The 13544-nt window shown below is 36.5% G+C and overlaps 1 protein-coding gene across 1 annotated transcript in view; it reads right to left on the bottom strand.

Moving 5' to 3' along the window:
* Positions 1 to 13544, bottom strand: part of PCSK5 (proprotein convertase subtilisin/kexin type 5) — a gene marked incomplete at its 5' end in the record, with an annotated part of 476836 nt that overhangs the window by 221716 nt on the left and 241576 nt on the right. The window contains one exon of the mRNA XM_011947042.1: positions 9966 to 10069. Coding sequence (XP_011802432.1) covers positions 9966 to 10069 — 104 coding nt within the window. The remainder of the gene's footprint in view (positions 1 to 9965; positions 10070 to 13544) is intronic.

Genomic DNA, 13544 nt, shown 5'->3' on the forward strand with positions numbered 1-13544 from the left:
TATGGCAAATACAAAGACTACAATTGTATGCTAAAAAGAAATTCAAATATCGGAAGTTAGATGGCTTTTTGGAGGTCATGGTGAGCAATAACAACCAACGAAAAGACTTTGGTCAAAGGAAATATGTGAAGGCTTCTCAAAGCGCAATTTCTGACTTGATACTTTTCAAGAAGCAATCTTGTCACCACGCCTTTTGCCCGGGGTTTATTAAAGAGTCATTTCAAAAAGCACTTATTTCTCTTCTTAAAAAACAAAAGTGGGATGTAGCAAAGATGATTATATATCCCAACTCTACAACTTTCTTCATTTAGAAGAAGGCCAAGAGATGATAAAAAATTTCGCTGAATGTCACAGTCTTAAGGTCACGAATACACAACGGCTACTAAGATAATATAAAATGATCACTGCAAGACAATTTCTTTTCATTTCAACCAGTCAATTTGTTACATACATGCCATTTTGTAAGACATAGGAACAATAGATTCACACCATCAATGAAAGAAATAATATTCTTTTTGACATCAGAATAGCAACTTGAATCAACTTGCTTGAAAGTCATTATTATTATCTAGCTCACTTTCTCAATCACTGCAGCGGCTCCAAAATGGTTTTCAAATGAAATGAGAACTCCTAACTGCAGGATTCAAGTAGCTCTGCTTTTGATTTCTTTTAGATTACTTTCCTCTTCACACCATACCTGTCCTTTTTGTACACTGGGCCCTCTCTTTTGCCCCTTCCCCAGACCTGTTGCCTTCCAGTTTTAATTTCCAGTCCCCAGGAAACACAAACAAAAGAAGGCATTTGTTTAAACTAAAAGAAACTACAGTATTCCAGATAAGCTTGGTTCCCCAACTTTTGGTAACCCTCAAGTTCTCAAACACCTTTCCCCTTTCACTGTACTTATTTATGCTTTATTTAGATTAGGGATATGACATTAATATACTTCATAATCATTGGCAGATTATGCTATTTCCAACACTTTTGAGGCCATTTATTGTTTACTGAAATCCAAGTAATCTTATAAAAAAGAGAAAATAAGGAGGTTAATAATTTATCCAGAACCATCAACTAAAATCGCTGACAATATGAAATGAAAACAATAGCCCAAATTAGAGAAAACAGACTACAAAGAAGAGAAAAGAAGTGTCACAAGAGATATGTGACTATAATGTAGTGAGTCTAATATTTGAAAGGGCTAGGGATCAAATTTCATTTCTAAAATACAAATTCCATGTTAATGGATATAGCTCTATATACATCTACATCTGTATCTCTATATAAAATATGCTGGATTCTTATCTTACAAAAATCTGAACAGAATATTAACTGAATATGTTATATTAGAATGCATGACATATAGCTCATAAATAATTTTCCTTAAGTACATACTATGAATGAAGAGAGGCATTAAATTCTTTATATGATACGATTTTCCTCATTCTTCCCTTTGCTCACTCCACCCCAGCTAGGATGGCCTTCTTGTTTTTCTTTGAACAGGTTTTGTACATGCTGTTCATCTTGCCTGAAATGCTCTATATCTAGTTAGCTTCTTGGATTGCTCCCTCATTCTTCAATTGTTCAAACTGAAGAGGACTTTTCTAACTAATATTTAAAAATTATAATTTGTCCACATAAAGATTTGTACATAACTATTTGGAGCAGTTGTACTCATACTAACTCGGAACCAGAAACAATAAAATGTTCCATGAAAAAGTGAATGAGTATAGAAATTGTGGGATATTCATAGAGTGGAATACTAGATAGCAATAAAAGATAATGAATGCCTGATATACTTTTAAAAATTTAAAACATTACTTTTCTTTAACTTATATTTTAGGTTTAGGAGTACCTATGAAAGTTGGTTATGTAGACAAACTCATGTCATGGGGCTTTGTTGTACAGATTATTTCATCCCCCAGGTATTAAGCCCAGTATCGAATAGTTACTTTTCCTGTTCCTGTTCCTCCTCCCACCCTCCCTGCTCACGTAGACCCCAGTGTGTGTTGGTCCTTCTTTGTGTTCACAAGTTCTCATCATTTAGCTCCCACTTAAAAGTGAGAACATGCAGTATTTGGTTTTCTGTTCCTGTGTTAGTTTGCTAAGGATAATGGCCTCCAGCTCCATTCACATTCCCTCAAAGACATGATCTCATTCTTTTTTATGGTGGGAATGCCTGACTTACTTAACGACACAGATGAACCTCAAAAATCTTATATGGCAAAAAAGAAGCTGGTTTCAAATAATTCGATATATATGAAAGCCTACAAAAGACAATCTAATCTATAGGGACAGAAAGTACATGAGTGGTTGCCAGGGCAGGAGGAGGATAGAGGATGAAAAAGGAGCACAGAATAACTCTTTAGAGTGACAGAGGTTTCTATAACTCGATTGTGGTGATGGTCACACGGATGTACACATAGGTCAAAACTCACTGAACTGTACACATAATGTGTTTTTTAATTGTATGTAAATTTACCTCAATAAAGTTGATTAAGAATGTATGAAGATTACCAGATATACCGTATAAAGCTGGCATTCACTTCCATGTTGTTGGACTCTGGAGCCCAACCACTGAACCACTGAGTTCAGAGATGAGTGAATTTTTTGTTTTAAATAAATACAAAACCTCAAATAAGATGATTGTTGAATTTCAAAATAGGCTGTAAAAGGAATGTAGAGGGGTGTGTGTGTGTACTTTGCTAAGACTCTCTTGACTTAAATCATTTTTGGGCATCTTATTTTGGAACTGGATTCAGAATCCAATGATGAGTGGTTCAATTTCATTACTTTATGGTCAAAATACACTTTTGGACTGACATCATTCTCTACAATCACAAGCGTAGAGCTTGACGACGTATATCTTTGCCTAAAATATCAACCATAACCACAAAATAATAAGAGTTGCTGTTATTAAGAATAGTCAAAGTCATGGGCTGAAAGAAGAGTTTTACAAATACCTAAAGTCCAGAGTCATTAGAATTAGAGATTTGAATTTCTTCAGGTGATTACCCAAAAGAGATGTCTACTTTCTCTTAAGTGTAGATGCTTTTGACCATCCTGGCTAACACAGTGAAACCCCGTCTCTACTAAAAAATACAAAAAACTAGCCGGGCGAGGTGGCGGGCGCCTGTAGTCCCAGCTACTTGGGAGGCTGAGGCAGGAGAATGGCGTAAACCCGGGAGGCGGAGCTTGCAGTGAGCTGAGATCCGGCCACTGCACTCCAGTCTGGGCGATAGAGCGAGACTCCGTCTCAAAAAAAAAAAAAAAAAATGTAGATGCTTTTACACATTGCTAAAAATCATATTTTAAACTCACAGATTTACACTGTATATCAATTACTAGAGTTGATAGGCTGTTGATAGGCTACAATGAGTTCAGATTTCTATCATTAGTTCCTAAGTTGAAGCAATTGATTGCAGCTTTAAAGATTTAGCAGGTTGAACTTAAGGTGACATTTAAACATTTAAATTAATTTGCAAAACAGAATTTAAGTATAGTTGCATTATCATTGATACACAAATAATGGTTAAAAAACTTTGATGACATATTAGTAATATTTTATTATAAAGTCCTTGATATATTTTCTGTAGCCCACTCCAGGTAACTGAATTAATTTTCAACCCCAAAAAAATTCTAATTCACATTACAGTTCCATGTCTTTATTCTCATTTCAAGGAGTAGAAAGTTTCGTGTATGAAAATATAGTTTTAAGACTCTTTTTGTTTGGTACTTTCCATTTTCAAAGCACTTTTCATTCAATTCATTCTTCTCATTATGTTTAGTATTAGCTATCCACATTCCTCAAAAACCAAGGTACAAAAACTCTAATTGACTTCCTCAAAGGCCACAGAAAATATCACTAATAGACTTTCTACTTGAATTTAAAGGCTCTTAAGATTTTGGCAAAATCACAAAACCACTCCAAATGTAGTTCTCTTCGTTAACTAATTACATCTTGTATACAGATAACAGGCAAAGAGTGCAACCATCATTTCAATTCTATTTTGAGAATGGTTTTTCAGTGTGAAACCGCATGCATTTAACACTAACAGGGATGAAAGGGCAAAACAAAATGAAACCCCCAAAAGCCTAACAAACCTAATACCACCATTCAGTCAACGACAGGCATAGAGAAATCATCACTTTTCATTTGTAGAAAATATTTTTGAGCATCACATATTCGGTAGGCATGAGTTGAACATTCTGATGAGACAAGTGGGCATTTGGGATGAAAGACTCCAGATGAAGCCATGATTAAGCAGAGTTTGCTATCAGGGTTTCTATATTCCCATGGAGATGTTTGGGTAAATCATCTACCAGGCAAAACAATAAGGGTAAAATTCCTAAATTCTGTGTGATTCACATTGGGTTTTTTTTTTTTTTTTTTTTGTAAATGAGCTAGAAGATAAACTCATCTATACAATGGTCAATAAATACAAAAATGAAAGGGTTTCAGTCAATAAATATGAAATGGGTAAGAGTTCACAGAGCACAGTGGTAGAAAACACATTATCTTAAAAAAATATATGAGGTGGCATTTCCAGGGAGTACATTTTATTAGGTGGAATCAAATGTATTTACCTCCCTCTGTCTTTTCAAGTAGGAAGGGCCTTATTTCTGCAAGTGGGATCAAGACTGGAGTCAAGCGACTGATTTTTCTGATAATACCACCTCAGACACTGACCAGATGAGTACCATTTCACTTCACCATTTCTTCAAAATCACAAGGTACAGATTACCAATTACAGTGCATTATGTAGCTTTAATCATAGCTACCAACAGTGTATGAGCATAGCAGGTGGTGAAGATGGAATCTTATTTGTACAGTGAAATAATAAAGTACAATGAAACTTTACCCTTTCAAATGGTAACACATCAGAAATCACTTTACACTCAAAACACAACTCAAAAACACTGAAAAACACATTTTAAAACCTTTCGTTTTGATTGAACACACAGCATGCTTAATGGTTTCAGCACTTTCAATTCTTTTTAATAAGTGTTACAAACTGAAAACAAGACAGGTAGGTATTAAAAATATATTGGACATCTTAAAATTATCAACCCTACCAGTGGAAATAAAATGATGGCAATTAAAAGTAATACAGGTTATTAAAAGTTAAGGCCTCGGAGGCTAAGAAGTCATGTTAGACTGTCAATTGTTTTCCCCACGGTGGGTAATCAGTTAGAAATTAAAAAAAAAAAAAAAAAATCTAGTAGTTTAGTTGTGGTCAAAGAAAGAGTCAGTGGGGATGGGGGAGGTTTCAGCAACATGCTGGTAGAAAAAAAGAGACTTACATAGTCTGGGAGGGCAGTGAAATGGAAGGCGTGGTAACCTCTCTCACTTAGTTGTCATTTTTTGATTTTCAATGACATTTTTTTCATTCTTTCGCCTAGTAAAGATGACAGAAGGTCCTAATTTATTATCTGACGTCTATTCCTGTTCTTAGATTTAAGAGAGTTTAACTGTATACAGTCATATAATCCAATATAAACACTTTGAAAAAAAGAAAACTAGATCACTGATGTTGCATGCATTCAATTATAATTATAACTGCACATCCAAACCAAAGATAAGGACTCGGGGCAAGAATCAGCCCGCACAGCCCAGGCACTGGTGGGAGAGGTCAGTGGATTTACAGTTTCCTCAGATTACAGCAGTAAAAGGGAGGAGATCACAAGAAAGAGCTAACTTCTTCCTGAAATGATGATAAGCCACAGGTTATGAAAAATGTCTGCATGAAAGTCTTCCGCATGGCTCTGTGGATCTGCATATACTATATGCCCAAATAGAGCTGGTCAAAATACACAGCAGACAAAGATATTCTCTATAGCAGATGCCTTCTGCTGCCGACATTAACCTGAATTTTAGATGATGAGAGAAGGATCATCATCACTTATCTAACATGACCTGACAGATTGTTTGAGCTTGACTAAAGAAAAAAAGAGATGGAGTGCAAATTTCTGTTTCTGTATGTAAGTTACACCAGGGCAGGTCAGATGAGTCAATGCCATGGTGTCCCTGACGTTTCTTCCCCTCCCACTTTGTGTGCTCACTTCAACATGTGTTGGGTGGGCATGCTGAAGGTGCTCAGGAAATATTGGGAAATAGATAAATGAAGAGATAACATCCATTACATTCCAGGAAGAAAAACCAGCTGGAATGGCAACAGCCTTCACTTTTATGGCTAATTCGTATGCTTTAGGGAACACAAAGGAGAATTAAAAAGAATAGAAAACAAAACAAAACAGAAAAGACTTTTCATAAGCAGAAAGGGAAGGGATCAAAGGAGGAAAGAAATAATATTAACAAAACCCCAAACAGCTTAATGCCAAAGTCACCTCCTGGTGTTGCAAATATTGGTCAGAAACAAAATACTGGAATTTGGATTCCAGTTCTCTGGTGGCAGAATATCACATCTGTTCATCTGGTCTAAGGCAAATAATTCCCTATTCTCATGGGCAATCTAAAGTAGATTGATAGGTACATGATCTTTATTACATTTAATTTAAACAAACTATCTCTGGATGAGGTTTAAAGTCAAAAGCTGTTGTCTGAAACTTAGCTCGGATTATTCACAAGATGAATAAGGCAAAATAATGTTTAGTCAGTTTCCATAGGTATGTTTTCATTGGATTATGTTTATTCTGAAAAACGAATCTATTGGAAAAGATATTTTAATTATACTATAAGAGATTATTATTATTATTTAAGAAGCAGCAGGGCAGAATAATCTTAGTTTGATTAAAATTGTTGAAAATTAAGTTGCCATTAGCATAAGAATGTTTACATGTGGCTTCCCTCTCTGTGAGGTCATCTCATGACAGGGTCATTTACAGAGTGCTTTTATAAGGAGGGCACAGAAAAAGGAGAAGAAAGTTCTCTGTCCCTAGCTCTTCAGTGAGCACCTCCAGGGTAATCCCACTCTCAGAGAAACAGAGATGAGTCATCAGAAAGCCACATTCTTTAGTTGTTCAAGGCCAGCTTCCTAGCCTGAATGAGAATCTGTCCAAGCCAGCAGCTGCTTCAGGATGAGAAACCCTTCCCTGTTCCAGTCCATAACACATGTGGGTACGAACGGATCAAGTCTGCTTTCAGGTGGGTCGCACACAAGTCTAGCTCAAACATCATCTAGTGCTGCTGTCTGCCTAGGATGTAGGACATGGGGTATGTCTGAAGAAACGTCAGGAGGTTGGATAAAATGGATTTGGTAGGGTTTTGGTAGAGACTGTTCACTGGGGTGTTGGCTTTACTGAAGTTATCAGTGATAACAAAGACTATGAAGTCTAGTGATGTCTGAACTCCAAAACTGAGTTGTTTGCTACTCTAAGTGGCTTCTGCTTTACTTGATGAGAAAGAAATTCTGATGGGGGACATTGATGTCCCTATTACTCACAATTGAGCAATTTGTGAAATTGTTCTCCTATTTTTTTTTAAACTACTCTTCCAACAAGTTATTAATAAATTACTCAACACTGGGACACAAAAGTAAGCCCAAGGAAGAACAGGAGTTTTCAGATTCATTTCATGCATATATTTCACTCAGTGTTAGGACAGAGTTGGGCGGGACAAAGAAGGGCACCCAGGACCACACATTTCTGTAGGCAGGCAATTGCCGTTTTCCCAGTCTAAGGAGAAATATGTGACTATGGATTCCTGCTAAGCAAGACCTGCAAAAGCCGGCTGACCTAATTTAAATACCAGCCCTTGTTGTTGCAGGAACCTTTTCTAAGCCTTAGCTCTTTTTTGTTCTTTCAGATGTTATTTCGTAAAAAGTCATAGCATCTTTCTGCAGTCCTAGTAACCTGCATTCTCCACTTCCCCAAAGCATGTTGCTTCTCCTGCTAGCCTCTGCCTTAATCACATTTATTTGTGGGACTCTAGGGAGGGGATGGTAATGTTTAGAGTAGAGAAGAAAATAACTCTTTTTTTTTAAAGTCATCTTATTATGATCCTGTTTAGATGAAATATGGGACTTGCCATCAACAAAATTACAAAACAATCCCACTGGGAGCCCAGCCCATTCAGAATAATTCATCTGTGAAAAAGTGAACTTTAATTGTTACTCTTGGCAGCCATCTAAGAGAAGAGTGAAATATTATACTAAATATTGCCACGTGCAATAGTAAAATACCATATCCTCCTTGCCAGAAGCAGTTCACAACCCTCTTCAAATTCAGGTTTGGGTCTGGTGATTTAGTCTAAATCCCCTGTTTCCCCCTCTCCTAAACCAACAGAGGTTTTCAAAAGAGCTGCATTTTTGTTAGAACTATTTGCTCTTTTTAAATTGCCAAAAAGTAATAAGTAAAACTAAGACATTTATTTGGGTTAAAGTTTCCTCAGCTTCATGGAGGTTAATGTCCTTAGTCTGTGATACTTCTACTAAGAAGTTCATTCCAGCTTTCAATCAGCCAAGGTTGTGTGTCAGCTCCTTCTCTCCCTTGCAGCCTCACGGATTTATATTGTAGGAGTTGGGAGCATGTGGAAGCTAATCAAAACGAAACATACATATGGCAAATTACACCCTGGATTTTCTGGAACAACTGAAATTTCTAATAATTTTGATGTTGTCCATGCAATTACAATTTTGGGATCAAATCTCCTGATTTGGGCTTCAGAGAATGCAATGCCAACAGGTATTTACAATTCTAGATTGAAAGCTCATTGAAAACTGCTGCATTATATAGTTTACATACATGGAAAGGTGTTTGATAATACTCCAAAGCAGGGACATATTCTTTTCCTAAAAATAGAGTGAAGCCTTCTGTGAAGATATTAATCAAAGAATTCTTAATGTGGCACTGGTAATCTAGGATATTTATAGGTTTTGTTTCAGCATGAATCTATAATAAATTATTTACAAGTAATTTTAAAAATATACATTCTGGTAGAAATATTGGCATATATTGGTCATATAAAAGGATATATTAAGATCATACGTAAGATATGATCTGTAGATAATATTACTTAGCATCCAAAATGCTTAAATTATTAGGGCCCTTAAAAATTAAATGACTTGCTCAGGACCATGTTACCAATGGTCTGACCATCAGAACCTCAGTTTTTAAGTAGATGTGCCCTGTGCTATGGAACACTGTATTTCATCGATACAGATATATGATGATACTAAGATTATTTGGGAGTACGTTTTAAGTCTGTAGATATAAACAAATTAATCTTTGTTATAAGTTAGATTAATGAATTAAAACTTTATTATAACTTAGGTCACTTACAACTTGAGTAAATATACTAAACTTTAGGATATATGTTTTATATGGCCATTTTATTTTTATTATAACATATATTACCTATGACAATAAGTAGAATAGCTACTGTTAATAAGACTTTGGGAACTATGATCTGTATTAGCCATGGGAAAATCTTCAGTACTTGTTACATACTGTGCACAATCGCATAAGGACTGGACATTATAAAGCTTCATCAGAATTTTTAGTTTATATAAAGTAACATTTCTTAGAATTATTACCTGTTTTTCTTTGTGGAAAATTTAAAACAAACAAAAGCAAAATTTGTAGAATGCATGGCCTTAGCAACTAACAGTGCTACACTAAAGTGAACAATATATATCAGTTATTATTGAAGTGGAAGTAGTCCTATAGAAGGTGAGGCATTTTAAAATACATTATTATAAATATCACTTAGATACTCAATGACAGCAAATAGTAAACTAATCAGGGGTCCCATAGGTCGACTATACATGGGAGTTGGTCGATCTTTTAAAAAAATTGACCTATGATGTGGGAAGCCAAAGAAATCTCACTTATCTGTGTAGTTTTAACTTAAAAAAATCAACCTGCCTTTTATTTACTAAAAGATCAAGCTCTTTGTGTGTCAGCACAAAATCTAAAGTTTTGTTGGAGGGGTTCTATTTCCTGCTCTCCGTTTAAAATGGGGGAAAAATAAAAATATTTTGCCTGTGACAGAATATGAAAGAAGTTCTCACCCTTAAAACCAGCAGCATTGGTTTTCCAGTCATTAGCGTTCAAATGTCCCGCACGGGAAGTCCTGACAATAACATGCTGTACGTCTCTCCAGGTCAGAAACGGACTGGGGAAAGACAAGGTAAGAATCATTGTACCAAAAAAAAAAAAAAGATGGGGGAAGCAGAGAGTCACAAGCAAATTAAAAAAGCAAAATCAAAATGGCAAAGTACTAAAAACAAAGGGTCAGAGATTTGGGTTTGGGATAACCAAATGCCAAATGTCGCTCTTGTTCTCAACATGGAGAAGTGACATTAGTCTGTGGGAGGCAGAAAATGTAACCTTAAACTGAAGAAATAATAAGACTGTAGTCAGGGTAGCTTAGGTTTTTAAAAGGGTGAGCGTTTCCAGTTTCCTCAACAAAATGGCTGCCCGCTATGGTGCTGTCGTCCTTTGTATAAAAGCTGGCATCATCATTAGAAGATTACAGTAAGCTAGAATCAAAACAGAAGGCCTCTGGAACGTTTCTTCTTTAATCATTGAGTAGTTCGGTAACTGAGTTGCAATTAACCAAAAGAACTCAGCAATCTTGAACCTTCTATGCATACATATGTGGGATATGGAAAAATCTCAACGAAATAGCATCCCAATTGTCAGCATTTTTAAGGAAGAGAATATGGTACAGAACCCAAAGCTGGGCTCCAAGGCACAGTTATAAGAGTATTCTTAATTTGCAATGGGTAGTTGTTATACTGTGTTATTAAATACCTAGTTCTTATGACTACTAGCACTGAAGAACACAAAAGAGACTACTGAGCAGGAGATACTTTCGTTGGAGAACTGCAATGCTAATCGTAATCACACAGAAAACAAATCCAAGCGCATACACACAGACTTTTATTCCCTTTCATTGACTATGTATATACTCGAAGGCATTTGACTCAGGGCATGCATGCAATTCTAATCAGGATACTTATTTGATTCAGTCTTGAATTCTGACGTGTGCTGATCTTTTCCTTAACTAAAAAATATGACAATTTTCAAGCAGCGTGTGCAGCCATTTTATTTATTTCTCACCAGCCACCTTCATTTCAGCAGTAATATTTGCAAAGGATGGGAGAGAAGATTAAGGGAAGAGGAGAAAATTACTCACTACCTGCCTTGAGGTGTGATGGGCCTTGAGGTAGTCTTTTTGCACTCTCTTTTATAGGTGTATGGATACTGGGGTCTTTCAGGCAGAGGGAGAACTTAGTATCTTAATGGTGCCTAATTTTTCATGATAGGGGCTGTATGTTTCTTCACTTTATACTACATTTTTTTCCCCGTCCTACTCACCACATCTATGTTTTTTAGGGTGTTCACGGCGGCCTTCTAGTAAGAAGGGGTCTAGTGATCAGATTCTGACTCCTTCATTTTCTATCTATGTGAAATTAACCTCTCAAAGTCTTAGTATATGCACTTAGAACATGGATGCTAGTATCTGCTTTATATCATTATATTGATTGAATCAGTTAATATAATGCCAAGTACTTAACCTTGTGCCTGGCGCATAATAAGCCATTAAGAAGTGGTAGATAGCAAGGCATTTTGCTAAAATTTGCAGCCACAGCTCTTATCTGGTGGCTTGAATATGAAAGAAATGGGGAAAGAAAAGTACTATTGAGTTCTGACACTTTTTCTGTTATGGTCTCAGATTAAAAATAAAAGGAGACTGAGTCCTGCCATTTTTTAAAGTTTCCCAAGTGGGTAAGACTGGAGCTAGACTACTTGGTAAAGTTATATTAACAAAAGAACTTTTATTGTGGAAATTAAATCCCAACTACATAAACTTTAAAAATATGAGAACAATGAAAACAGAATTATTCTTGTTTTCTTAGGTTACAGCACTTGTTAGGAATCAATTTCAGAACCTGATAAAGCAAGAAACTTTCAAGAAAGGGAGGGAGGCTGTTTGGTGGAATCCAGGGGGCAGGATGTTTTGCTTCTAAAACAAATTGCATGATTTGACCCTTTGCTGACTAACACTAAATTCATTCACATGATCATTCAGTAGACTCAATGCACTACTGTCAGGGAAATCAGAAAGTAAGTCAAGGGATAATCTTGAATGCCAGTCTCAACATAAGATGTTCTAGCTCTGCTAAGATGGTATGTCCTAGTTATTAGGGTGAAGGGCAAAAATGACAAGAAAGCTTGGTCCAGAAAGACATTCTAGCCACTTATTTATGGTAAAGCAGAATCCTCCCAAATGAACATATATGTTTTTATTTTGTCATGAGTAAACAGTGAGACACCAAAGAGTACACTTGGATTTGATGAAAATACCTACATCAACCTAGTAATTTTAAAATAACATTTGACACATAGTTAGAACTTCCACGTTTTAACTCCTTAAACTTAACTCTCCTTTAGGGAGGAGAAAATAAGAAAAGAAGTCAGTGTCTCATGTTACCTGTCAGCAGGGCAAGATTCCTTCAAGATATATCAAGCAAGAAATTCTGATCATTGGGAGATCTATGTTTTCCCTAGTTAACCTTAGCACTAAACATTTAATTTTCGTAATAGAACAGGGAACATTTATATTGATCTTATACCTTAAGCACCTGTATTCTGGCAGATTCAGGAAGCCTCCTGCATTCAAACTCAGACTGAAGAAATAAGAGTTACTTGTTCTCATGCTGAGTAGCAAAACCTAGTTCTTGGAGTGCTTGTAATTAGAAGGAAGAAATTAGCCTCAGGAAATTGGAGTTACACATGGAAAGAGAAGGTGTTTGGATGGTTTTACTCTGATATTTGGTAATGCACAACTTCAGAAATGATCTAATTTGAAAATTTCCTGAATTTCACCAAAATAAAGTAAGGAAGACAAATTGAAAAACCAGTGGACGTGGAATCAGTAGTGTTTCTATCTGTGGGAAGATAATTAGCTCGAGAAACAGCCATAGGTTAATTTTGCTGGACATTATGGTTTATTTATTGCTAGAATCCAGAGATGACTCTTGTTTATGGATACGTCTGAATCACATCTTACTTTTCTTTTTTTTTTGAGACAGAGTCTTGCTCTGTCGCCCAGGCTGGAGTACAGTGGCCGGATCTCAGCTCACTGGAAGCTCCGCCTCCCGGGTTTACGCCATTCTCCTGCCTCAGCCTCCCAAGTAGCTGGGACTACAGGCGTCCGCCACCTCGCCCGTCTTGTTTTTTTGTATTTTTTTTTAGTAGAGACGGGGTTTCACTGTGTTAGCCAGGATGGTCTCGATCTCCTGACCTTGTGATCTGCCCGTCTTGGCCTCCCAAAGTGCTGGGATTACAGGCTTGAGCCACCACGCCTGGCCTACATCTTACTTTTCATTTGTATTTATACTCACAAGGATGATGCAGAAGTAAAGACTAAGGCAAACTATTAGAGATCTCGTAAACCATTTATAAAGTAAATGCAGAGAGAGAAGGCTGAGTGCTCTCTGCAGGGAACTCCACAGTCCACAACCATAATTTAGGACTCCCTAATACCTATTCCTCTCTGCCAAGTATCTTGGACCCAAACTCCAATGGCCTCTGAAAACCAAGACCTCTCTGATCTCCAAGAATAGACAGACTTGTGCAAC

The sequence above is a fragment of the Colobus angolensis genome, unplaced genomic scaffold, assembly GCF_000951035.1.
Source record: "Colobus angolensis palliatus isolate OR3802 unplaced genomic scaffold, Cang.pa_1.0 Scaffold257, whole genome shotgun sequence".
Lineage (NCBI taxonomy): Eukaryota > Metazoa > Chordata > Mammalia > Primates > Cercopithecidae > Colobus > Colobus angolensis.